Below are 23544 nucleotides of genomic sequence, written 5' to 3' on the forward strand. Positions count from 1 at the left end.
CGCCGCCACCATCCTCAACACCACCACCACCACCATCCACACTGCCACCATCATCCATACCACCACCACCATCCTTACCGAACCACCACCATCCCTACCACCACCATCCCCACCGCCACGATTCCCAACGCAGCCGCTCCACACCACATTGCAACTATGCCATACAAAAGAAAATCACAGTGAAACAAGTGGAAATAAAAATGAAATAATAAGCGCAAATACCAAAATGTACTTATGATGATGGCGCTCTAACGCTGTGGTTGTTGTTGTCCTTCGCCTGCCCCGATCCCTGCTCCTCCTCCTCCCAAACACCCAGGTTGGCCCACGGTGGAGCAGCCCGGTGTTGTGCAGTTGGGGAATGTGAAGCAAAGTGCCTTGGCTCTGAAGCACGGCTCTCGTTCGGGGGGGCAGGCACCAGCCCTGCAGGGCAGCTTTAACACGCGCACACACACGCATGCATGCATACACAAAGATCCCGCGTATAGCCTGGACAGACTTGGGGCAAGTGCTGTTAGCGAGTAGCACCTATGAAGGCCGGCACGGCGCACGAAGCCGTGGGTGGGCCAACACCACGCTCGGATGCGTCTGTCTCCCCAGTGCTGATCTTTTAAACACCAAACGAGGTACTCGCTTGAGGCCCAGTTGACCTACGTACACACACATGCACGCACGTACACACGCACGCACTCACACGCGAGAGTCTTAACGGATAAGCGGAGCGCCCCGCCGCCGAGCGTCTACACACAAGCGCCTTCCTTCGCGCGGACCGACATCGTCGCCGAGCCTGTGGGGACTTTATTTCCTCTGCCCGCCCCCCCCCCCCCAAAAAAATATATTTTATTTATTTTATTTTTTGTTCCACGGTGATCATCCCGAGCAATTGCTACGCTACCTAAGATGTCGCCACCACGGTGCTTTACGCGAAGACTCCTCCTGCTGCTGCGAGTGACCGAGATTCAAGGAGCGGCCATCCAGCAACCCCCCCCACGTCTGTCGTGACGAACCTCCAGCAAAGGGAGCGGCGTGTAAATAGACGCGTGCTTTTTACCTTTAGTCACGCGCGCGAGAGAGATTTTTTTTCGCTCGCTCACATTTTTTTCTTCATTTGTGTTGTCGACTAAAAGATGTCGCTTCTCCGGTCGTTTTAATTGGCTGAGTGAGGGGGTGGGGAAGTGGGGGGGGGGTGACGTTCCACGTGGGTTTGTTTAGCTTTTTTGGGATCGAGTCGGGTAACAATCTCCCTGGGCGCGCGCACGGAGACAAAGCCACGCTTCCCTCGCTTGAGTTTGCGTTCGTGATCGCTCGCGCACGTACGAGCCCCGTGCGTTTTTAAGTCTTTTTTAGGAGTTAAGTTTTGCGCATTCGCGTTGATTCGTTAAGTTTCATTCATTTTTTTGTTCTCTGCGTAGATGTTTTTAGTTTTCTTCGCTTTTTTTCCTTCAAATAATGTAGATCGTGCTTTAGGAATTATAGGTAGCTTGTTAAGGCTTGCAAATAGAATGAAGAGAACAAGTTTGTTTTATTAATTCTCAGAAAATTTTACCAGATGATTGATTTCAACACATTTTTCTTTTAAAGAATATTCTATATAATTTTTTTTTTTAAGAATGACTTTTCAAGATTCACACATTATTTTCTGGAGTGCAGTAATTTTTCTACATCAAACAAAAAAATAAAAAACATCTTCCGTCAGATTAAGCGATAAGAGGTTGGTTAAGTTTATCTTTCAGTTTTTTTTGTGTTTGTGTTGACGTCGCTCGTATTAAGATAGCAGGTGGGGGGGGGGGGGGGCAACCTCTGGTGAAGAAGCGCGGAGGCGCCGCAGCCAAACACAGAGTCTAAAGCACTTAGTCAGCATTACACCGCCACCACCACCGCCGCCGCCGCGGGCGACACGCAGCCACGTGGGGCTCTACGACACTACCAAAGACGGCGCGCTTCTGCGGACGCGCGGACGCCAACTTTAAGGCGGGGGGGGGGGGGGGGGCGGGCGTGGGGTGGGGGGCAAGGCTTCAGAACTACAAAACTGTTAACACTTTAATCTTTTTACATCTGTGGCAGGACCATTTTGTTCTCATATTTTACTCCGTTGTTTTTGTGTAAGCGTTCGGCGTCGTCGGCGTCGTCGTCATCGTCGTTGTTTCTCGCGCGCGTGGCCGATGCGGCTGATGTGGCTGGTTGGAAGGAAGACGCGGCGCGATCAGGCAAACACTTTTTGTTTTGTCCACGTCCGTCTGGGCTGTGGCTCCTGCCCCTTGAGTGTGAAGCAAGTCGGTGAGAATTCTACGACAGCCGGCAGCGTAATTATGAGAAACTCCGCGGATAAAAACGCCGAGATTACGATTCATCACGAGTGACAAAATCACAGTTGGCGTCGACCAATACTTTTAAAGGGATTCCGCAGCATTTGATTGACGTTTGCTGGCGCTAAATGGAAATTAATTCTTAGAGCAGGAATTTCGTTTCAATGAATTGCAAATCCAATTTAAAGCGATTGTTTGCGTGGAAAAGTCATTGGTGACGGGGCTGAGAACCGCCAGCTGGCTACACCCGTCGTTAACGAATCATTCAGGCCCTTGTCGGGACGACCCGCGCCACGCGTCTGAAGCCATCCACCGCCTCAATAAGCGCCGATTGTCTCTATTGTTTGTTTCTATCGTCGATCATGCCTCCTTCCTCCCAACACGTAAAGCTGAACTGCGGAGCAATGTGCGTGGGGAACGTTCGCTCCGAATACGCCTGGCACGACGCTGCGCGGTGCCAACCAAGGGACGCGTGAGGCGGGGGGGGGGGTGGGGGACGTCGGTGTAGCACGCGGTTGGTTGGCACGAGCCCCCCCCCCCCCCCCACGGTGCAACCGCCGCAGCCCGCGTGCTCGATAGCCACGCCGACCGCTCGACGCACGGCACGGCCGGCGTGCGTGCGGGGGTCTTCCAGTCCCTGCTCTCACGAGCGTCGCCACGAGGGATGGCCGATATCTACCTCAACGGGCGAGCGCCTGCGTCGTCTCGTATCCTCCTCCCGCTGGCGCCGACGAAGAGCGCCCTCGCCGAGCGCGCGGGTGCGGCGGCCCACGCGGTGGAGAAGCGCCGAGCCGGCGTACTTTCTCAGACTTGTCGTTCGCTCGCTCCGATACGTTTTGTAATCCGTGGCTCGATTTCAGCCGGGGGGGGGGGGGGGGAGATCTGTCGGTCTGGGTTGGTGACTAGGGAGAATATCTCTCCGTGCGCGGTACACCACGTCCAGTATAGCTCCCGCTACGGCTGTGGTGACTTGCTCCTACGGCTCGCGCGCCACCTGCGCCGGTCTCCCAGCGACCCGGAGAGAATTCAGAGATGGAGTGTGTTGTTTTTCTTCCAATAACACAACCCAACAGCGTTCTTTTTTTTATATATATAAACAAGCGGAAACCGTTCCAGAGTTTTCTTGTTCAAACAAATTCTGTTGGATAATATTGGTCTGGAAAGCCCCAAAAGGCCGATGGACTACAGATATTTTACTCTGTACGTGGAAGCACAGGAATGGAGTTCCGCTTACAGTCGAGAAATAAAATCAAGCCCTCTCTTCCAGTTCACGTCACCACCACGGCGGCATTTGCTATTTTTGTTTGTTTTAAAGAGACAATTTTTCACGGGGAAATCTAAAACGTCACCCCTCCGGAGCTGTACAGTGCGACGAGTTTGTAGGTTTGGTAACGTTGGGCAGACGTTCGGCAGATGCGCCGAGGATCTCTCGCAAGACGAGGCCGAGCCACGGCACGCGACCCGGCCGGGCTCCGCGTCGCCATCGTTTTGGAAAACGGTGCGCGATCGCTGTCCATCACGAACCCTGTCCATCACGAACCCTGTCCATCACGAACCCTGTCCATCACGAACCCTGTCCATCACGAACCCTGTCCATCACGAACCCTGTCCATCACGAACCGTGTCCATCACGAACCCTGTCCATCACGAACCCTGTCCATCACGAACCCTGTCCATCACGAACCCTGTCCACCACGAACCCTGTCCATCACGAACCCTGTCCATCACGAACCCTGTCCATCACGAACCCTGTCCATCACGAACCCTGTCCATCACGAACCCTGTCCATCACGAACCCTGTCCATCACGAACCCTGTCCATCACGAACTCGACAGAGCGAGGGAGAAACCAAGGATGTCGATGGCATTTTCGTTAAAAGTTTGTACGCTCGCACGGCTTGACGTTGTTGTGCGAGGCATCTTTGTAAATAATCGTTTAAAAAAAAGTACCCACCCACCTCTTCTAGTTACCGGCAGTAAATTATCAGATTGTAATTTATAACAGAGGTCTTTTGTCTGTACAGATATAAACAGAGATGTCTATACGATCGCGCAAGTCAATTTATGTTTTTTTTATTTTATTTTTGGGTTTGTTCTTCGTTGTTTTTTTTTCTTCGGTTGCCTGGACTCGGCCGACAGGGGTTGAGTTTCATTTTCTGGTTGACACGTTTTGTCGTCGAAATTGATCGCGACCGGTGGAAGGAGACCTGAATTGTGGAGTTCTGAATTAAAATAAAACGCTGTTTGATTCGAACGTTTTCGACTCGATGGGTGATGTCGGGCCCGGTGGTGATCATCTCCCTGGTTGTTGTTCGCGAAACCGGCCAGGGCGGCGGCGGCGGCGCAGTGGTGACACCCACGCCGCACAGCAAGAGGGGCCTCGGTTCGATTCCCCACTCGGGCGCCCTTCTGTGTGCAGTGCTTCTGCCTTCACGGGGGGCTCTCGCTGACAGTTCCTACGCTCTCCCCCAGTCCTCCATGGGTTTCCTCCCATACCTACACACACTCACGCGCACGGTGTAAATGATTCGATTTGGACGAAGGTGACGGTAGCGTGATCATACTTCAGCACGCTGGTCAATGCATCCTGATGAAGACCTATACGGCGTATGTTATTTGCGTCATTACACTCTCGTGTGTGTGCGTGGGGAGCGGTAGTGTAGCGGTTAGCGCGCTGCGCTACGAACCCGACGACCTGAGTTCGATTCCTGCTCATGGCCATCAACATCAGTGGCGATTATCTGAAGGGCTCCTGGGCCTACCCCAACGTAGACTCGGCCTCAAATGAGTACCCGGTGCGGTGTGTAGACATCGCCACTAGGGAGACAAAGGCGGTCGGGCTTGGTGCTGGCCACCCACCCCTCGTGTATCGTTCCCGGTCTTCATAGGTGTTCGCTATCAGCACTTGCCCCAACAGCCTGTTCAGGCTATACGGGAGATCTTTTTTTTACAGAGATAAAGATCCCCTGTATAGCCTGGACAGACTGTTGAGGAAAATGCTGTGAGTGAGCACCTATGAAGGCCGGTACGAAACACCACACGACGTGTTGCCAGCACCACACCTGACCGCCTTTGTCTCCCCAATGCCGACGTTTACACATCGCAACCCAGCTACTCATTTTAGTCCGAGTCGACCTAAGGGAGCCGCAGGACGGGTTCACAGTGTCCGTCGCCGATGTTGGCCGTGAGCTGGGAATCGAACTCGGCTGGTCAGGTTCGTGAGCGCAGTGCGCTAACCGCTGCGCCACCAGTCCCCGCACAGAAAAGACAAAGAACACCCGTATAGTCTGTAACAGACTGTTGTGGCAAGTGCTGTCAACGAGCACCTATGAAGGCCGGAACGGTACACGAGGGAGTGGGTGGCCAGCACCACGCCCGACCGCCTTAGTCTCCCCAGTGGCGATGTTTACTACACACCGCACCAGGTACTCATTTGAGGCTGAGTCGACCTCGCGAAGGGCCCCAGGACCGGTTAAAATAATCGTCGCTGGTGTTGGCCGTGAGCGGGAATAGAACTCGCGTCGCTTGTTCCACAACGCAGCACGCCAACCGCTACACTACCGCTCCCCCACACGGACCCACACACACTTGCTCACATGAATGACCCGTCCTGTGCTCTGCTATCCCTGCACAGACACAGTGATGACGGTGCTTTCACAGGGCTGCGTTTAAGCCACGCGTGTCGCCGGCTTGAGCGAGGGGAAGGCGGCGTCTGCGTACGAGAAATCGCGAGCACGCACACGGGGATGCGGTCGGGAGAGACGGGGGGGGGGGTTGAGGGGGGAGGACCACTAAATCCGACCCACCTATAGCCTCACCCAACAACACCCCCTTCCCTCGCCCACGGGGGCTTTATTTTCGTTTCTCCCTCGATGGCTGATTTGTTTGCTTGCGAGAGACGTGTGTCTACGTGTGTGTGTGTAGGTCGACTCTGCCTCAAATGAGTGTCTGGGGCGTTGCGTAAACATCGCTAATGGGAAGACAAAGGCGGCCGGGCGTGGCGCTGGCAATTCACCCCCCTGGAATTAGGTGCTCGCTAAAAGCACTTGCCCCAAAAGTCTGTTCAGGCTCTAGGGGGGATCTTTGTCTTGTGTCTGTGTGCGTATCTTTGCGTGTGTGTGCGTGTTTGGCCTGGCGAGCAGTTTGCACGGAGGGTGTCCAAGTCCTCCTTCAAATCCGCCCACCACTCTGAGCTGGACAGCAGCCACGGCAAGGGCGCGCGACGCTCCGCTGGGGGCTCCGTGCTTGAATTACTCTGTGTCCACGGGTGGCGGACGGCTCTCGCGTACCGTGCGACCCGAGGTCCTGGCCGCCCGCACCGCAGCCGGATCTCACGTCCTGCCGGGGGGGGGGGGGGTGCGAACCCTCGACAGCTGAGGACGATGGGCGAAGCGAGGGTCGCTGGCGGTATCACTCACCGCTGATGGTCGAACTCAGGCCGAACTGGTACGTTGTGCAGCGACCCCTGGACTTGAACAGGGGTAAGGAGCCAGTCGTGAACGGCAATAGATGGCCGGTGTGGGGGGAGGGTGTGGGGGGAGGAGTGGGGGGATGGGGGGGGGCAGAGGTTGTTCGGTTTTATCAGCCGCTAACCATCTTCGAGGAAGAGTAAACACCAGGGCCGTCTCAACGAGGTTAATGGTCACGGTCGTGGAACAAAGCGAGTTTCAGAACTCCACGGGTCGCCTGCCCCGAAGCGTCGGATGGGGGATGGGGATTGGGGGCTGAAGGCTCCACCTCCCCGTTAAAAATAATTAAAATCAAGTTAAAAATAAAAATGTTGGGACGATACTTAGTACCAGTGGCGGGGTTTTTTTTCTTCTGCTTCTTCAAAGTTCGTTTCTCGGACCTGCCGCTCCATCGCTCGTGCAGTCCGTGCGATGCACGCGAGAGAGACAGAGAGGGAGGGCGGACGACTCGGCCGGCGCAGCGCGAGGCCCCTCGCTCCAGCGTCTCATGGAAGAGGCGAGAGACGGCGGGCGAGGCACGCGCGGGCCGCTCACGCCAGCCAAGGCCTCCTTCCCCCCCCCCCCCACCCAGTGCTCCATCGGAGCGCGGTTATTTTTATGAAATCAAAACCACGGGGGCCAAAGTGCCGTGGTAAATATAGCGGGCGACACGCACACACACGCGCGCGCGTATGTGTGTGTGTAGTGAACGAGCGCGCACAAACAAGGGAGCAGTCTAGGACTTATTGATAGGCTAAGCGCGCGAGACAGATCCCAGTCACTGCACGGCCCGTGAAGGAAGCGCTTTTTTGGGTGCTGGTCAAAAGTGATTATGCGTTGGCAGTGGTGCCCAAGCGTAAATGATACAAAAGTTGAACAAATTTCTTATATATAATTTTAAGGCAGTGCTATTAACACGTGATATATCTGCTCTGAAGAAGGACCTATACCGAAACGTCGTCGATTATTTTTTTGTTTTATTAGGGATGCTGCCGTGGTGTAATGGTTTAGCCCGCTGGGTTTAGAGGGCCCTCAATCAGAAGTCGAGTGACAATGTGGGCCGCACGTGCGAAATGCAACTTGGCCACAGGGCCTATGGGATCGATCCCTGCGGTTTCTGGCCCTACGCTCCCAACAGTCACATCTAGCGGCGAGCGAAAGTCAAACACTGGGGAGAAGCACCACATTGTACAAAGTTGGCGCTTCAGTGTTGACCTAAAGCAAAACGTTAACTAACAAATACAAATTCGAATATTTTTGCCACTAATTTTCGAGGAAAGGACGCTGCTGCGCCATAACGGTTCGAACAAATTCGCACCTGCGATCCAGCAGGTTCGATTCCATCTCCAGGCGCGGCAGTTGTAACAATGGAGCAGGTTTCTGAAATCCTCCCTGCTGGCTTTGTCCACCGAGTTGTGAAAATGGGTTCCACTACAGTTAATCGACCGACTCTATTCGAAGAGTGGGTCTCAACACAGCCTCCTGTGGGGCTCTGGAGAGCTCCTGCATGTAGAGGCCCTTCGACCAGCAGTGGTGGTGGTGGTGACCAAGCAATTGCAGGTCTGCACCTTTACCTCTGCTGTTATTGCTTTTTTTAATAAGCGTTGGGGAACGGCCTTCGAGAGGAGGTGTCGGTGTCGTCTTAAATTGGGAATACTGTGTCTCCAAACGACAGAACGTCTCCTCGCTGGTGAGGGCATCGTCATTAACCGCGGGTGTCACTCGCACAGTCGCAAGGAGGAGGAGAGGTGTGGTGGGGGGGAGAGACAACTCTCGCTGCTGGTGGAGGGCCACGGGGGAGATGGCGACATGGCTGCTGCGTCCACCCGCGGTGACCTTTTGTGCTCAGGCAGCATGACGGATGCCCAACCATCGCGCCAGGCCCGCGAGCACCGTTGCAATCGTGGTCTGTTTGGGGCAAGTGCTGTTGCTCTTAGCGAGTATCACCTCTGACGGCCGGCCGGCTCGGTACACGAGGGTTGGGTGGCCAGCACCACGTCCGACCGCCTTTGTCTCCCCAGTGGCGACGTTTATACACACCGCACCAGTTACTCGTGTGCACCGGGGTACTGAGGTTAGGCCGAGTGGACTTAAGGAGGAAGCAGCAGGAACGATTCTGATGGTCGCTCGCCACTGATGTTAGCCGCGGCCGGAAATCGATCTGAGGTGGCCAAGTTTATAGTGCAGTGCATGAACCACCCTCTCCACAACTCGCCACACGTACAAAGACAAACATCCCCCCCCCCCCGTGCAGCCTCCATAAGGGCTATTGGGACAAGTGTAGACCTACACGGCACTCATAACGGAGCAAGTCCTCAGATCGCTAAATTCAGATTAATCAAGAACGTTGCCCGAAAATAAAAGTTGTAGTGATAAATCACTGTGTAACAATTTTTTTGTTTATTTTTGTTCCTGAGTAGTAAGTGTCATTTCCTAATTGCTTACGCCTCAAAAGTACAGAAAATGGATATTATTCCCCACAAACTTTGCTTTTGTGACCAGGACAGTTATATTTTGAAATTTACCTATTTTCCAGAACATTCCAGATAGATTCAGTGCTGAGTAAACTTGGAGTAACTGGATTTGAAGCTTTCGTGACTGCAAGGATCCATACTCTTTGGTTCTATTCGGTAAAGTCACGTAGGTAAAAAAATAAAATAAAATAATCACGACGTTTCGGCCACAACATAAGTGGCCTTCATCAGGTGAAGGGATCAAACTGTCCAGAGGGCAGCGTTGGAGTGAAGAAAGCCAAGCCCAGGTCGCGTCCTTTAAGCTTGTGGTCGCGGCATCTTTTGAGGAAGGTCGCGACCACAAGCTTAAAGGACGCGACCTTGGCTTGGCTTTCTTCACTCCAACGCTGCCCTCTGGACAGTTTGGTCCCTTCACCTGATGAAGGCCACTTTTGTTGTGACCGAAACGTCGTGATTTTTTGTTTTATTTTTTTACCTACGTGACTTTACCGAATAGAACCAAAGAGTTTGGAGTAACTGGTTCACTCGGTGCACCTCAAAGAGGATTACAACAGCATCAAGACTTTGCTGGACGCCTTGAAGTATGATGAGTACGGCTGGGAGGTTATCAGAGATATCAAAAAGGTGGCATTCCTGATGGGTCTCCAAGGCGGTTTTACAAAGTTTCCCTGCTATATTTGCAATTGGGACAGCAGGGACACCAAGACGCACTACCACAAGCGGGACTGGCCACAAGACTTCTTCCCTAGGCTGTCTGAGGCAAAGGTCAAAGCCAGTGTCTTCGTCGAACCACAGATAAAGAAGATCCTGGAGTGCAATGAATTCCCCAAGAAGCTCACTCGTAAGGAGAAGGCGGCTTGGGACAGCTTTGTCGCAGTGGTTCGTGGCTTCCTGGGCAATCACAAGGTCGAAAACTCTGTGGAGCTGGTTGAGACTCTGGTGAAGAACTACGGCACAATGGGCTGTAGGATGTCCCTCAAAGTCCATATCCTTGATGCTCATCTTGATACATTCAAGGAGACCATGGGAGCGTACTCGGAGGAGCAAGGCGAGCGCTTCCACCAGGATATACTGGACTTTGAACGCCGCTACCAAAGACAGTATAACGAGAACATGATGGGAGACTACATTTGGGGGTGAAAGTGATTTACAGTATCATCGTAAATCACGAAAAACTACTCACTTCTGAACGAAAAGACAAATTCGCCCGTTTTCTCATTGAAAACAGGGACATTTCAGAATATCACTGTCCTGGTCACAAAAGCAAAGTTTGTGGGGAATAATAGCCATTTTATATACTTTTTAGGCATAAGCAATTACGAAATAACATTTACTACCGAGGACCAAAAATTGTGTTACATAGTGATATATACAATAGGTGGTGTTTTGGGCACGTTGAGGGGGACAAGTTTATTCCATTCCCTCAACTTAGCACGGTTGGCTACGTACGGTACGAAAGAAGTTCAACATACATACGAATCGACCGCAGGTGACACGTGGTGGGGTATAGTGTGGGGCTACTCCGACCTCGTGCGAGCTATCGTCTGCGCCAGCGTAGATAAGATGTTGAGCGGTGCACCTCGCGTTAGTTGACAGCCACGGTGCAGAGCGTGCACAACGTTCACTTGGCCAGCGACTTCACGGAAACCTCGGAGCCCATGCGCGCCGTCGAGCCAAACAATCGGCTCACCGCCCTCCGTGGCGAGGGGACCGTTGCGTGCCATTGTAGTCACGAAGGCAGCGCCGACTGCGGCGTTGGGTTGCGATTCGGCAAAGCTTGGGACCCCCCCCACCCAACCCTCGGGCAGGGGGCTGGCGAACCGCTCCCAAGCGCATCGAGCGAGCGACGCCTCTTACAGCCCCGGCGTGGATTCCGCGACACGCAGGCTCGTTACCTGTGGCAAAAGAGCTTTGTAGCACATCGGATTCCTCCCGAGTTAAATAGAGATTACGAGGATTTTCAACCCGCCGCGGCTGATGTATCCACACCCGCGGTATCTGAGTGGTGAGCAAGGGCATCCCAGCTCATCGTGCGGCGGTGCCGGGCGCCCTTCCAATGGCGCAAGGCGATGGTCGCGAAGGGAGGCGCGACACTTTTCGCACGGTCTGCAGTGCCATCGCAGTAGGGGGCGGTGGTTCTGTGCAAATCGCCGTCGGGTAATGTGTGCGGGTAAATGCCAGCATTGGGGGGAGTGTTTGTGTTGTTTTAGCTACGGGAGGTAGAACCCGGTTGGAGACCCACGCGCAACAGGGGGAGAACATACCAATATCATACCAACGTACCAACAACATACAACATACCAACATCATACCAACTCCGCACAGATGAGGCGCCCGAGTCGCGAGTAAAACCCCGTTGTGTTTCCTTGTTTTTGTGCTGTCCTGTCGCCAAATCACCTGGAGGTGTTCAGGGGTGCCGAATCCAAATGTGATTTGAACAAAAAAATGTCAAAAGCCAAAATTGTTCACGTTTGGCCCCCAAAAGGGCAATCATATTTTAAATGACTGCGGTGCCTTTGGCAGAGTGTGACCCTGACGCCAGTATATAGCGGACGAGGTGACTCTACCACACCGGGTGCCCCCCGAGATCAAGGCTGTCCTCTCGTTTACTCCTTTATTGTCCTCAACAGAGTGACTCTTATTTGGCTGCCGAACGATAACGATGGCAGGGGAGAGGTGGGGACACGGCGGCAAGCACACTGCGCCATGAACCTGGCCACCTGAGTTAAATTCTCAGCCTCAAATAGCATCAGTGATATCAGAAAGGGTCTTGGGCTTCACTTCTTTCCTTACCAACGCTGATCACCACCAAGTGTGGCATTGGTGAGGCCTTCATCCTTGATTGGATTGAGGAAGAGCTGAATTTCTTTAGTAATGTTATAAGTGTATGTGTGCACGCGTGTTGAACTTCGTTCGCACCATAGGTAGCCAACCGTGCTAAGAGGATGAGCCGGGGAAGGACACCAGACATTATTATTATTACCTTCAACATTAATGATATGACGTCTCATGCACTGTGGCTACGGCTACTAGTCACGTGGCACTTCCCGGTCTACCAGCGACTCGTCAAGTAACAGGTGAGGAGTTGGGCCCCTGGATACGGCAACCGCGGAGACAATTAGGAAAAGGCACCACCGCTGCGGGATGGTCACGCCAGGCCCCCAAAACAGCAACGCAGCAAGAAGCAGTGGCAACGCGAGTGGACGGAGGAGGAGGCAGGAGAGTAGGGTCGGCACCAGGGGGTGCTGGGGTGGGCCCTGCATCGACAAATGTCACCGTGCTCCACCAACTTCGCTCTTCTGACCAGTGAATCGCTGTGAAGGTTGCCCCCCCCCCCACAACACACAACAGCTCTGCTGCTTGCCCCCCCCCCACCCCCACCAATCTGAGAGGAGTTGAGGCTGCTGCTGTTGCCAAAAGATCAGAGCCATTAAATGCGTCGTTGGACAGATACAGCGTTACACGGCAATGTATCCCACACCACCGTCAGGTGATAATATATCTATTGAGGGCACAGTGTGTACCGCGGTACGATCTTTAAGGGCCCCTTCTACGACACGAAATCCGAGTGAAGCTACAATCACGGGCGAATGCTCACCCTGGGACAATACGCAGCGTGTTAATAAAATCTAAGGGTGGCTGGGGGCACGATCGATCGTAAAACCGAACGCGCCTCTCGGCAATGTTCCAGCTGGGTGAAGCATTCGCGCCTCTCGTGTGCACGAACGCGCCTCTCGTGTGCACGAACGCGCCTCTCGTGTGCACGAACGTGCCCGCCGATTGGTGACCATCGCGGCTCTGCCGAGGCGGCTTTTGCCGAAGGCTGCCGCATCGCAGCAGTCGCAGTGGCACGCGGACGCCCACTGAAATATTCATCATCGTCATCATTGTCGTCATCATCGTCATTGTCGCCATTCACAATTGATTTGTTGGTGAGGCCACGTGGATCGCACGGATGTTGTGATACTCCCTTCCCGTGGGCGTCGCGGAGGTGCCATGCCCTGGCTCGCCAGAAGGCAGCACAGCAAGTGGACTAATCGCCATCTGTATCCATCTGTACGGGGATTAAGCAATGCCCTCTCGCGCAGGGCGTGGATTTTCTCATTGCGCAGAAAACCTAGTGTCGTGATTTACGAGCAAAACCGAATGACATTGAGACTGCAGGAATTCGTGTAAAACAACTGATTGCTAAAGAATGCATTAAACTGAAGGTAAAGATGCAGCCACGGCGACGGCTCGCTCGCACCGGCGACCTCTGGATTGTATACCCGGACAGACGGGCCCGGCTGATCTCAAAGCTCTGTGGTCGATTGTATACAATATCTAAAGTTATATATTCCCTTCCGTTTTCAATGTGGGTAGCTGGCTGCAGGGGGGGGGGGGGGGGTATCTTAAATTCTCAGACAAAGCAACCGAATAGCGAAACCTCTTACAGCTGAGCCTCTCTTCCTCTCCATCGGCCGCAGGAAAGTTCGAACGCTGATCGCAAGCGAGCGTGGTGGCTGCTCCGTTCGCACCACCGCGGCCGCGAGCCATCGCCGCCTCGCTTCGCTCACGCGGGCATCGCCGCTCATTACATTTCGCACCTCCTCGCGGGAGAGGACACGGAGAGCCGCGGTGGCGTTTCCCCAGCTAAGCGGGCCGCTTTGCCCGAGGCTGCCGTTGGCGAACCTGTCACTTTGGATAGCGCCCGCAGGACGGTGCGGAGAGGTGGCGCCAGGCGCGAAATGCCTGCCACCGTTAGGGCAGAGCGCGCTTGTTAGAGACGTGGCGCGTTTGTGGAAAGCCCTGAGTGGTTTACGTTGTTCTGAACGGCTATTTGGCGTCCCGTTAACTGATTCCCGAGAACAGCTGCTGAGGTTATGCAATCGCTGCGCGTTCGCTCTGACAACACGTGGAGCGTCTCAACTCGACTCTCAATATGGGAGGAGGGGGCGCAGGGCCGCTGGAAAGGGTTAACGAACCAACGCGTGCTTTGAAGACAGGTTCCAAGAGCGGTGTGCAAATTGCCAGCGCTGTGGAACATTTCTACCACCACCGATGCAATCGAGTGCATTTTAGTTACGATTCAGAATCAAGCGTTTTGATTCAAGCGTCGATTTCTCGTTCTATCGTCGTGGCGAAGAGATGACCGGGAGCATTCCTGGTGATTGTGCGTGTGTGTGGAATAAACACGCCCCTTGACGTGGCGCTGATGAATGATTCTTTGCAGCGTTGACTGCGCACTTGGGGTTTGTTTACATTTCACGTCGCACACATGGGGGAGGGGGGGGGACATTCATCACGTGGTTCCCGTATGAGAGGGCGGCTCTCAGAGGGGAATGCTCAGCCAGGCCCCGGTCTATAAATTACACTGGAAACGTTTTTCAGGCAGACGAATGCGGCGCTCTGCGCTTCAAAGCCGTACAAACAAGTTGTGGAAAAATCATGCCTACGCATGGGATCCCGTGACGCTTTCCAGCACGCGTTTGTCCTCGAAAGTATTTCATTAGCCGGCGAGGAAGGGGATCGGGGGAGCTGCCAGAGTAAAGAGCAAACTTTTTTGTTCACGTTCATTTCTGCAAGATTTGAGAATTGACCCTTTGATCAATGTGGCCGGTCCTCTCTTACAGGGAGTCCCGAATAGCAGCACAACTTTACACCGAAGCGTTCTTCATATTGAATCATCTGCACCATGAGCCCCCCCCCCCACCCTCGTTACAGATGGACAGAGTGCTGATGCATTGGCTCTCACCTCAAACCTTAGTTTGGACAACGTTTCAAAAGAAGCGTTTAATGGCTTAGGGAGGTGGAACGTCGCCGGTGTCCAGAAATACCGTGCGAGAGAACGGCGTCCCAATTACTCAGAATGTCACCGCGCGGGCCTACGACAGGGGGCCTCCTCCACGTGATCTCCTGACCCTGTCGAAGACATCGACTGGTGAATGCCGGATGGGCGACCTCCATGCGTAAGAGGTGTTATAGGCCGAGGGGACCTCGAAAGCGACGACGGAAAGCCTCGCAGAGTCTCGTTGCTCTTCTTGAGAAGTGTCCCGCCAAGTTGCTTGGACGGGTGGCCACCGTCTAAAGGACGCGAGGTTGTGGCGAGCAGAAGAGGGCGGCGCTGTAATATCCATTGCTGTTGTACGATATTACCTATGCCCCCCTCGCAGCGATGTGTTCTTCGCCGGCACCGTTCCGCGACGAACCACCACGCCCCCTCCCCGCGCGGCGTGGGGAGGCGCCCATCCAGCAGTGGATTAGCAACAGGGTCGTGCCTCCGCGTGTGTACGTTGGCAACGCTCTGCTAATGCCTCGCTGTGCATGTCACTGGCGACTACACGTGTGCCCCATTACACATCAACGCAGTGGTATCCTTAGGCGGCTGTGGTACCACTCGGGCTTCTGGTACCGATTATCCACACACGCGTACACACAAATACAGTACACGATGGGACATTCTTAGGCTGAAAGGGCAGGAAGTTAACAATGACTTTTAAACGCTCACCAGGAGTGATTTTAATCGCGCCGACCCTGTGGGGGCAACCGATAGCAAACCACGGCGTGGCTTTGCTACCGAGAATGCCAACTCAGCGCCATCCAGCACCGCGCCCGACACGACAAACTGTGCCCTGTGCTCGTGTTAGAGGAGTTTCAGGGCATGAATCCACACCGGCGGTCTATCGGTTCACGACAGGAGTGGAGGGGAGAGGGACCCTTTCCTTACCGCGGTGCAGATACGACTTGGAAATAACGTTGGAGGCACCAACAAACAGTAACACATCACAGTGTTCAAGCCAAATCAGGAATAGTCCGCTCCCTCTAAGTACCCGATTAGTGACGCCAAGATGCTACTTGGATGGATAAACTCGAAGCGGTAGGCCCTCAATGTCTGCGCGGGCCGTATGGAACGAGGTCGTGGGTCGCGTCTGGGCACGTGGGCCGTGGGTTGCTGACCGCCCGCTGCGCACAAAGGGCCCAAGATTGTTCGTTACCCTGCGGGCGCATTACAACATGCGAGTTGTTTACTCACACGGGACGTGCTGAATGTTGCGTTGCGCGACTTATTTATTTATTTACCGGACCAAAACAATTTTCCCCTGTCTCTTATTGCCAACGACGTGTGGCAAATCTACCACAATCATCTTGCAAGTCGCTAAGGCGGCGGCGGTGGGAGGAGGGGAAGGGGAGGCTATATCTTTTGGGCACTTTCTTCTTTAAAATGGGAATCTGGCTCTGGGAGCGTGTCATCTCGTACGACGGTTTTTGTACTCACGGCGGAGGCAATCACAAATGAAGACGGGCAGAGGAGGCCGCGACCCAGGGAGGTTCGTGGGTTCACGTCACACACGCGGGCAGGAAGCAGCGGCGCGGCAAGATACACGCCTTGCGGTTTCACGCGTTCCCATCACACTGTGCCCGGCCACCGCCACCGCCCATCAAAAAAAACCCCAAAAAAGCCCGCACAGGTCAGAGACGGCAGCAGAGAGCGAGAGAGCGACGCGGATGGGACAGCGCTGGGATGCCACGGGGATTTTGAGAGGAAGGGTAAAACTATGTTGAGGCAAACGCTGAGAAATGCGGGAGGGCAGCGTCAAGTTCTCGTCACGCCCCTGCACCGCGTGAGATTTTCACGGCTGTACCGCCGAATTGCTCATCCCCCGGCGCTCTTTCGGTGAGAGCTGTACGGCGTCCGACGTTTCGCTCCACGTGCCGGCAGCTTCTTCGGCAAGAAAATGGAAGGAAAAGTTTAAAAAAGACGCCCAAAAGTCCTCAACAAAAACAACTTCCGATGTCTCAAAGTCTGCACCAAAAGCGCCTGACACAGCGATCGAGATAAGCGGCTCGTAAAGCGAATGCGCCATAAATGCCGGCGCTAATCGGAGTAACGGAGCGGACGCACCCGGGAGATTACTCATTAACTGCGGCGATGACCGCAAAGAGCAAGGGCCGACAGCGGGATCTGGCCCATCTGAAGCACGCGGCGTCAATAATTGAAGAAGGCCGAAAAAGTCGAAGACATCCCACGCACAGGCGCGAAAACACGAGACGAGACGGCGAGCACCTGTGGCTACGTTCAGCGACAAAGTGACCCCGAGGTTTGGGAGTTTAAGGATGCGTCGATTCGTATCGGTTTAAAGCTGGGACGATATATGAAGCTTCGAGTCGATTACTCCTCGAAAAATGTTCATCAGCTGCTAGGACCCACATCTTTAATGTATGTATGGTAAACCTTAAATTTCGATTTAAAGCTGTCGTGACTGCAGGGATTCATTTTCTTGGTTCTTTCGGTAAAGTCACGTAGAATGGAAATAAAATAATAATAAAACGTAATAAAATAGACCTCTTTCGCACAGTACGTAGCCAACCGTGCAAATAAAGAGAGGGGTCTTTGCCTTGCACCATCTGGCAATTCCTTAGCATTTGGTTCGAGCAAGCGTGTCTCTGCTGATGAGACAACTTCATGTCGACAGCGGTGCAGAGTTTGCTTGTGTTGAATCAATGCCGCTGAAATGATGCCCGTCCAGAAGGCCGCGTGTTTGACAGATATGTGAAGGAGAGGAATCGTCATCTGCTTTCATAATACAGGGGTTTTTTTGGGTGAGAGCGCGTAAATATAAATGTGTCGTTAAACCCGCCGCAGCCAATTAGTAAGGTTTGTCACGTAAACAGAACATGCAAATTCGTGTCTCGTACAGCACACCGGTGTGCTGTACTAGACACAAAACAATCTATATTACGGATGATATTCGTTGATATTGGTTGCGAAACCTACGTGCTAAATCGTCGTCTGCTTGTTTATTTTTATTGGGGTCGACTACTTTGGGGGCCACTCGAAAAATGACAGCGCCCCCCCCCACCACCACCACCACCGAGTGATACCTGAACTGGCCCTGTGCAGCCTCCATTCACCAAATCCGCACTGACCACTGTGGTGAAGTATGGTCAAACAACCTAAAAGACCGACGTTGCACTGTGGGAAACCCTCGTGCAGCGGGTCCACGTGACACGCCACTAGAGGCCGCTATACTCACCGCAATGTTATAACATTACCAACTTACTCTCAATCGTGAGTCACGAACATCCATTGTCACGAGCTGGTGAATCATTACACCCTTAACCTCGAGTAGTTTACCTTGGCTTGGTATTAAATTAAACATCATTCATTGACTGCAGGACGCGTTTATTATAACTTGTCACTGGCCCAACGTTCAGGAACCTGAGTCCGTTGCCTCAAAAAACGACACATTGGCTCTAAAGTCCTGGGGGTGGAGTTGAACTGCGTCTGGTGATGGTACCACCTAAAAAACACCACTGCTGAGCAAGGCGAGGGGAAGCCACCTCGATCAGCCTTGCGTGGTCGAGGTTCAAGATGCCGAGTGGGGCGGAGTGTGGAGCCGTGAGAGAGAAAGAGAGGGGGAGTTGAGATCGGCTGAGACGGAGGGAGGTGAGGCGTGGGTAGATAACTTAACACGTATACGGCCTTAGAGAAACACTGTGCATCCAACATTCTCACGGACTTGCATGAAGACCCATAGACTTACACACTTCTATAGAGACCTGCATACAGTACTTCCACCGGGAGATCCACAGATTTACAAAGTGACCCGGTTACTTCCATAGCCTTCCATCGAGAACCATAGACGTACCTCAACTTCCAAAGTGAGCCGTGGCCTTATATAGATATTTCGATCGAGATCCATATCTTATTTTATATTTATATAGAGCGCCTTAACTCACACAGACACATTGACGAACATAGAACCAAATCGATGTATTTGATGCTGCTGCTGCTGCGTTGGCCATAAAATAAAATGTCATTGGCGACGTTTCGGGAAATGGCCCTTCATAGCACATGAACATAGCGCCACAGAGACGTATACAGCATGAGGCCCTGACACTCAACACGTGGGTAATCAATGCAGTAAAGTTGTCAGAAAGCCACGAAGCCTTGTTGCTATGCTCAACCAATCAGTAGGGGAGCACTTGCAATGAATAATATTTACATCGTATCCCTTTGTCAATTCACTGCTCGATGAAGTCCTCCCCATGACTTGTTGGTCACGGGGGTTGTCTGAACATACTTCGCCACGCTGGTCAATCCGGGTTCGTGGAGGTGACGGGGAAGGGCCCCGGGGATCGGTTCCGGATGTCATTCGCCACTGATGTTGGAGCCGTGGTTAGGAATCGAACTCGGGTTTCTGGGTTCCTAGTGCAGCGCGTGAATCAATAGCCGCAGCATCAGCTCCTCCCCTGAGCGCTAATTATTGGAACTTTGTAATTATTTGTTAAAATAGATAACAAACGAGGCCGTCAGTCCAGGGGTTGCAATCCAGAGTCCGTCCTCAGGTTCAATGCGACCTCCCGGCGCGGCATGAAGTGTACACGGGCACGTCACAGACAGGCGATCCGGCAGGCAGGTCGCGCCTGTGTGGTGGGGTCAAATGTGGGTACCGAACTCCCGTTCCCTTCCGAGTCGTCTCTGGGGGGGTTGTTGTTATTGTTATTGCCCAGCAGCAGGGGCGTGAGCGAGCAATTTCAGAGCTGCACCTTTGCCTTTTGTGACTTTAGCAGCGCGCGACTCCCCTCTCACTCTCATTCACTCAATCCACCTTCTAAGACCTCTATCGTTGATGTGCTATGAATAAGGCCCATTGCCCGAAACGTCGCCTATTATATATTTGTCCTTTTACGGCCACGCGAACGCGTTTGAGTGTTGTTGTTCTCTGTGCGTGCGCATCACTGCCAACGCAGCAGCAGCAGCAATAGGCAGATAAGTTATACGTTGGTGAACTTTAGCAGCAACAGTGTTAACTGAGCGAGAGAAGAACTGGGAGGGAGTGAGAGGTGGTGGGGAGGAGGAGGAGGTCTGGCGTGAAGGGGAGCTTGCCGGCGGGGGGGGGGGGTGTAGGCGGTGAGGTGAAGGACACGGGGAGGTTTGTGGACAGAGAACGAGGGAGGACGCCATAGGGGCAGACGAATCGTGAAGGCAGCGCGAACACAATCCGTGGTCGCCTGTGATCCTCCCTGGACCCCCCCCATCACCCCTTCTCCGCCCCCCCCCCCCAACCACCACCAGGACTGTGAGAGCGACACAGCGCCGGCACCACCGCGGGCAGACGAAGCGGCGGGCGGGCTGACACCATGAACACGGTCAGTGCTGAGTGGACGCGAGGCGACTGTGCACGTTGCGATGGATTTGCCGCGGCTGCTGCTGCTTGCCCTGTAACTCGAGTACTCGCGACCCCCCCCCCACCCGCCCTCAAACGATGCGTCCTCGTCCTCCGTGTTCACCGAATCGTCTCCGCGTGGAACTTCGCAGTGCGCCGCACACGCCCGATGCTTGCTAAACGCGTCGTCGTCCCCACGTGACGGCTCAAATCGAGTCGTGTGCCGCCCCACGTGGCGTTGTAGAGGGACTCATTCAAGTGGGCTCCGCTCACCACCAATGACGAGTGGCGAGTATTTGAACCGGTGCTGAGCCTCCCCTAGGTCGACTCGGCCTTAAATGATCGCAGTATCTGGTGCGGTGTGCAGACATCACCACCGTGGTGCTACCGGCGAACAGCATCCTTGCCGCGACAGTCTGTTCACGTTCTTCTCCCCACCCCCCCTCCCGTGACCTAAATACCAGCAGCGAGCCTTCGGCACTTCATGTGGCCTCTTAAAGTGCACCTAGCCTGGCACAAGCGTCGCGGTATCGTTTAATGCTACAGCCGCGTTCTGACAGGAACGCCGTGGCCACGTGCTCACGCGTTCACGCGTTCAGAAGGCCCTTGACCCACCATCCCCCCCCTACAGTCACGCGTCTTGTTTGACTTGTTTACACGTATACTGTAGCGTATAAGCAACGTTATTACACCAGTTGGTTCGCTTCATGCGCCTTGATATAACATACCGGTCAACCCATACAGTTTACCCCGTATTCTTGTATAGGGAAATTGAGTTTTGAGTTCCATATGACGTACAGCCGTTTCAATACGGCCAACAAAAATGTGTCTATTTGTTTGTGTTTCTCACTTGTTATGGGACTTTGTAGGATGAACGTTGAGATTTATAAGGGCACGTGGGTGACCAATAAGGTCTGAGTTGGTCTGAAATAAGGTAGGCACTTATAAGGGGTTGACAGGTATGCAGTTACATATGATGCACTATGCGATGCAGCCTTCAAGTCAATCCACTGCTGGTTCACGCCGCTGCCATTCCCCACGCCGTGTCCGTCACGGAGGTGGTTTGACCATATTTCACCCCGCTGGTCAGTGCTGGGTTGGTTCAGCTATCGCTTGCCACTGAAGCTTGTCGTGGTCTGGGAATCGAATCGAAGTGGCCAGCTTCATGCGCTGGCCAATGCGCCACACAATTCCATCGATACCAAAATTAGATGCGTGCATCGCGAGCGAAGGAGCGATTTTCATCGATTGTAGTCGATTAACCGATGCGTCATTCCAAGCCTACGACGAATAATCACCCGGGATTTCACCCCGATCCCGGCAGAGTTTCCACCCACGGCTCGGCCAGCCTCAGCGATTTCCCCGAGAATAAAATTGAGCCAAACACAAAGCCGGACCGCGTTTTTAAAGAGGGACCCAAATCCATCACCGATTTAATTCAAAGCGCCGCACCGGGGATCGGCCTTTCTTGGGACGGCATTTCTGAAATCACCGTGGGGACTGTCCCAGGACAAACCGGGCCGTTTGATGGCCCACGCCGAACGCGTGGCCGCGGTACTGATCGATCGGGCCCAGCTGGCTCAGCGGTAGAGAGCGAGACCGCCCGCTATTGGAAGGTTGCGAGTTAAACTCCTGGTTCTGTGCATACCTGCCAACCCCTTATCAGTGCCCTACCTTATTACAGACCAATTCAGACCTTATTGGTCACCCCGTGGCCTTCGAAGTCTCAACGTTCACCCTACAAAGTCCCATCACAAGGGCAGAAACACAAAAATGACAAAAAGAAATTGCCCGTATTGAAAACGGCTGTACGCCGTCAAGACCTGAAGAAAATAATTTCCCTGTACAAGAATACGGGTTAAACTGTATGGGTTGACAGGTATGTGTATATATGTTGAACCTGTTTCGGTTGGGGGGGGGGGGTGCAGGTTAACCCAGTCCATCATCGCTCCGGGGTGGTTAAAGTGAAAACCACTACGGGAGACGTCAACAACGCTTGTCATATGGAAGGAAAAGGCCCCCTGCCATGGGACTGTGGAATTTTGACCACTGGCTCTGCAGGGTTACATACAGGAGATGACCACCAATGCCTCAACGCTCATTCGAGCCGCAGGAGATCGCCGTTGACTTGTAACACTGACGTTGTCGCACCTGTGCGTCGCGTGCACCTGTGCGTCGCGCGCACCTGTGTGTGAGACACAGGTGCGCCACACAAGTGTGCGCCAAACAGGTGTGTCACACACCTGTGTCGCGCACCTGTGTGTCACACACCTGTGTGGTGCACATGCCTGGCGCTCGCTCGCACTCTCGCTGGAGCCGACTTAGCGGTGCGCAATTATTATTTTTTGGGGGGGGAAGGGATTTCTCACGTGCCACTTGTGTTTTTTTTGGCCTCATCATTTTCTATTTGCTTCATTGTTGCACTTTGGTTTTATTTGTTTCGTTTCTGTCATTCTAATGACCCAGGCCACTCTTGCCGTGACGCGGCCTGGGGCGGAGGCGGCAGTGATTATTCCTGCGGCGTCTGCTTCAGAGTGGACGTTAATCACCCCCCCCCCCCCCCCCCCCCGATGTAATTCGCAAGCAGAGGGTCCAAATTGACCAAATTGGAGAAATTACCAGCAAATGTACTCCTCACTTGGGATTGTACACCACCCACAGCAGTCACCGCCCCATCAACTGGCAGGTTGATGCCCCCCGGGGCCACTCTGGCCAATGAGACTCATCCCGCTCTGCCGAGTTCTCACCCGGGTCAACAAAACTAAACTACCAATTTGAAGTTGCAGGTGCTGCGAGGAGTTCTGGTGGCGCTGGCCGTCGCCGTGGTGATCACCCTCATCGTGGTGCTGCCCTTGGTGATTCTCCAGAACTCAGGCGAGTCCTCCCTGCCCTCGCCGGCACGCCCAGCAACTGCAGGCAGACCGCAAACCCTCACCGCATCGAGGAGTCTCACGACCCCGTGGTCCGTCTCCTCCTTCGCGTTGCAGACGATCCGGTGGACCAGAGGAAAACGTTCACCCTGGACGACTACTTCGCTGGGAGATACAACCCCAGGTCGTACGGTCTGGAGTGGATTACAGGTCAGGGGTGGGGGAGTTGGGGGGAGGGGCTCTGATGGGCATTGCACGTTCACCTGCTTGATTATTGATGATTATTGACGACTGAAGACG

At 53.7% G+C, this 23544-nt stretch overlaps 2 protein-coding genes and 1 long non-coding RNA gene across 8 annotated transcripts in view; 2 read left to right on the top strand and 1 right to left on the bottom strand.

Annotated features, from left to right (window-relative positions):
• LOC116943947 (RNA-binding motif, single-stranded-interacting protein 1-like) overlaps positions 1-4556 on the top strand; it is a 51696-nt gene extending 47140 nt beyond the window's left edge. For both annotated transcript variants that reach the window (XM_032957320.2, XM_032957321.2), the window contains exon 14: positions 317-4556. The gene's annotated coding sequence lies outside the window, so the exon portion shown is untranslated. The remainder of the gene's footprint in view (positions 1-316) is intronic.
• LOC142925130 (uncharacterized) lies at positions 3640-7626 on the bottom strand. Its single transcript, XR_012942219.1, has 2 exons — positions 6721-7626; positions 3640-4798 (listed from the first exon to the last, which is right to left on the bottom strand). It is a non-coding gene; the product is annotated as an uncharacterized LOC142925130 (long non-coding RNA).
• DPP4 (dipeptidyl peptidase 4) overlaps positions 6551-23544 on the top strand; it is a 50526-nt gene continuing 33532 nt past the window's right edge. Inside the window, exons 1-4 of one of the 5 annotated variants that reach the window (XM_076068041.1) lie at positions 6551-6748; positions 20284-20357; positions 23155-23248; positions 23362-23454. In XM_076068041.1, the coding sequence (XP_075924156.1) occupies positions 20349-20357; positions 23155-23248; positions 23362-23454 (196 nt within the window). In that variant the 5' untranslated portion in view covers positions 6551-6748; positions 20284-20348. Of the gene's footprint in view, positions 6749-16693; positions 17303-18632; positions 18652-20283; positions 20358-23154; positions 23249-23361; positions 23455-23544 lie in introns of those variants that run through there. The other 4 variants (XM_076068044.1, XM_076068042.1, XM_076068045.1 and 1 more) reach the window with 4 other exon arrangements.

This window comes from Petromyzon marinus, chromosome 19 (genome assembly GCF_048934315.1).
Source record: "Petromyzon marinus isolate PM22_M1 ecotype Great Lakes invasive population chromosome 19, UKy_Petmar_22M1.pri1.0, whole genome shotgun sequence".
NCBI classification, from domain to species: domain Eukaryota; kingdom Metazoa; phylum Chordata; class Hyperoartia; order Petromyzontiformes; family Petromyzontidae; genus Petromyzon; species Petromyzon marinus.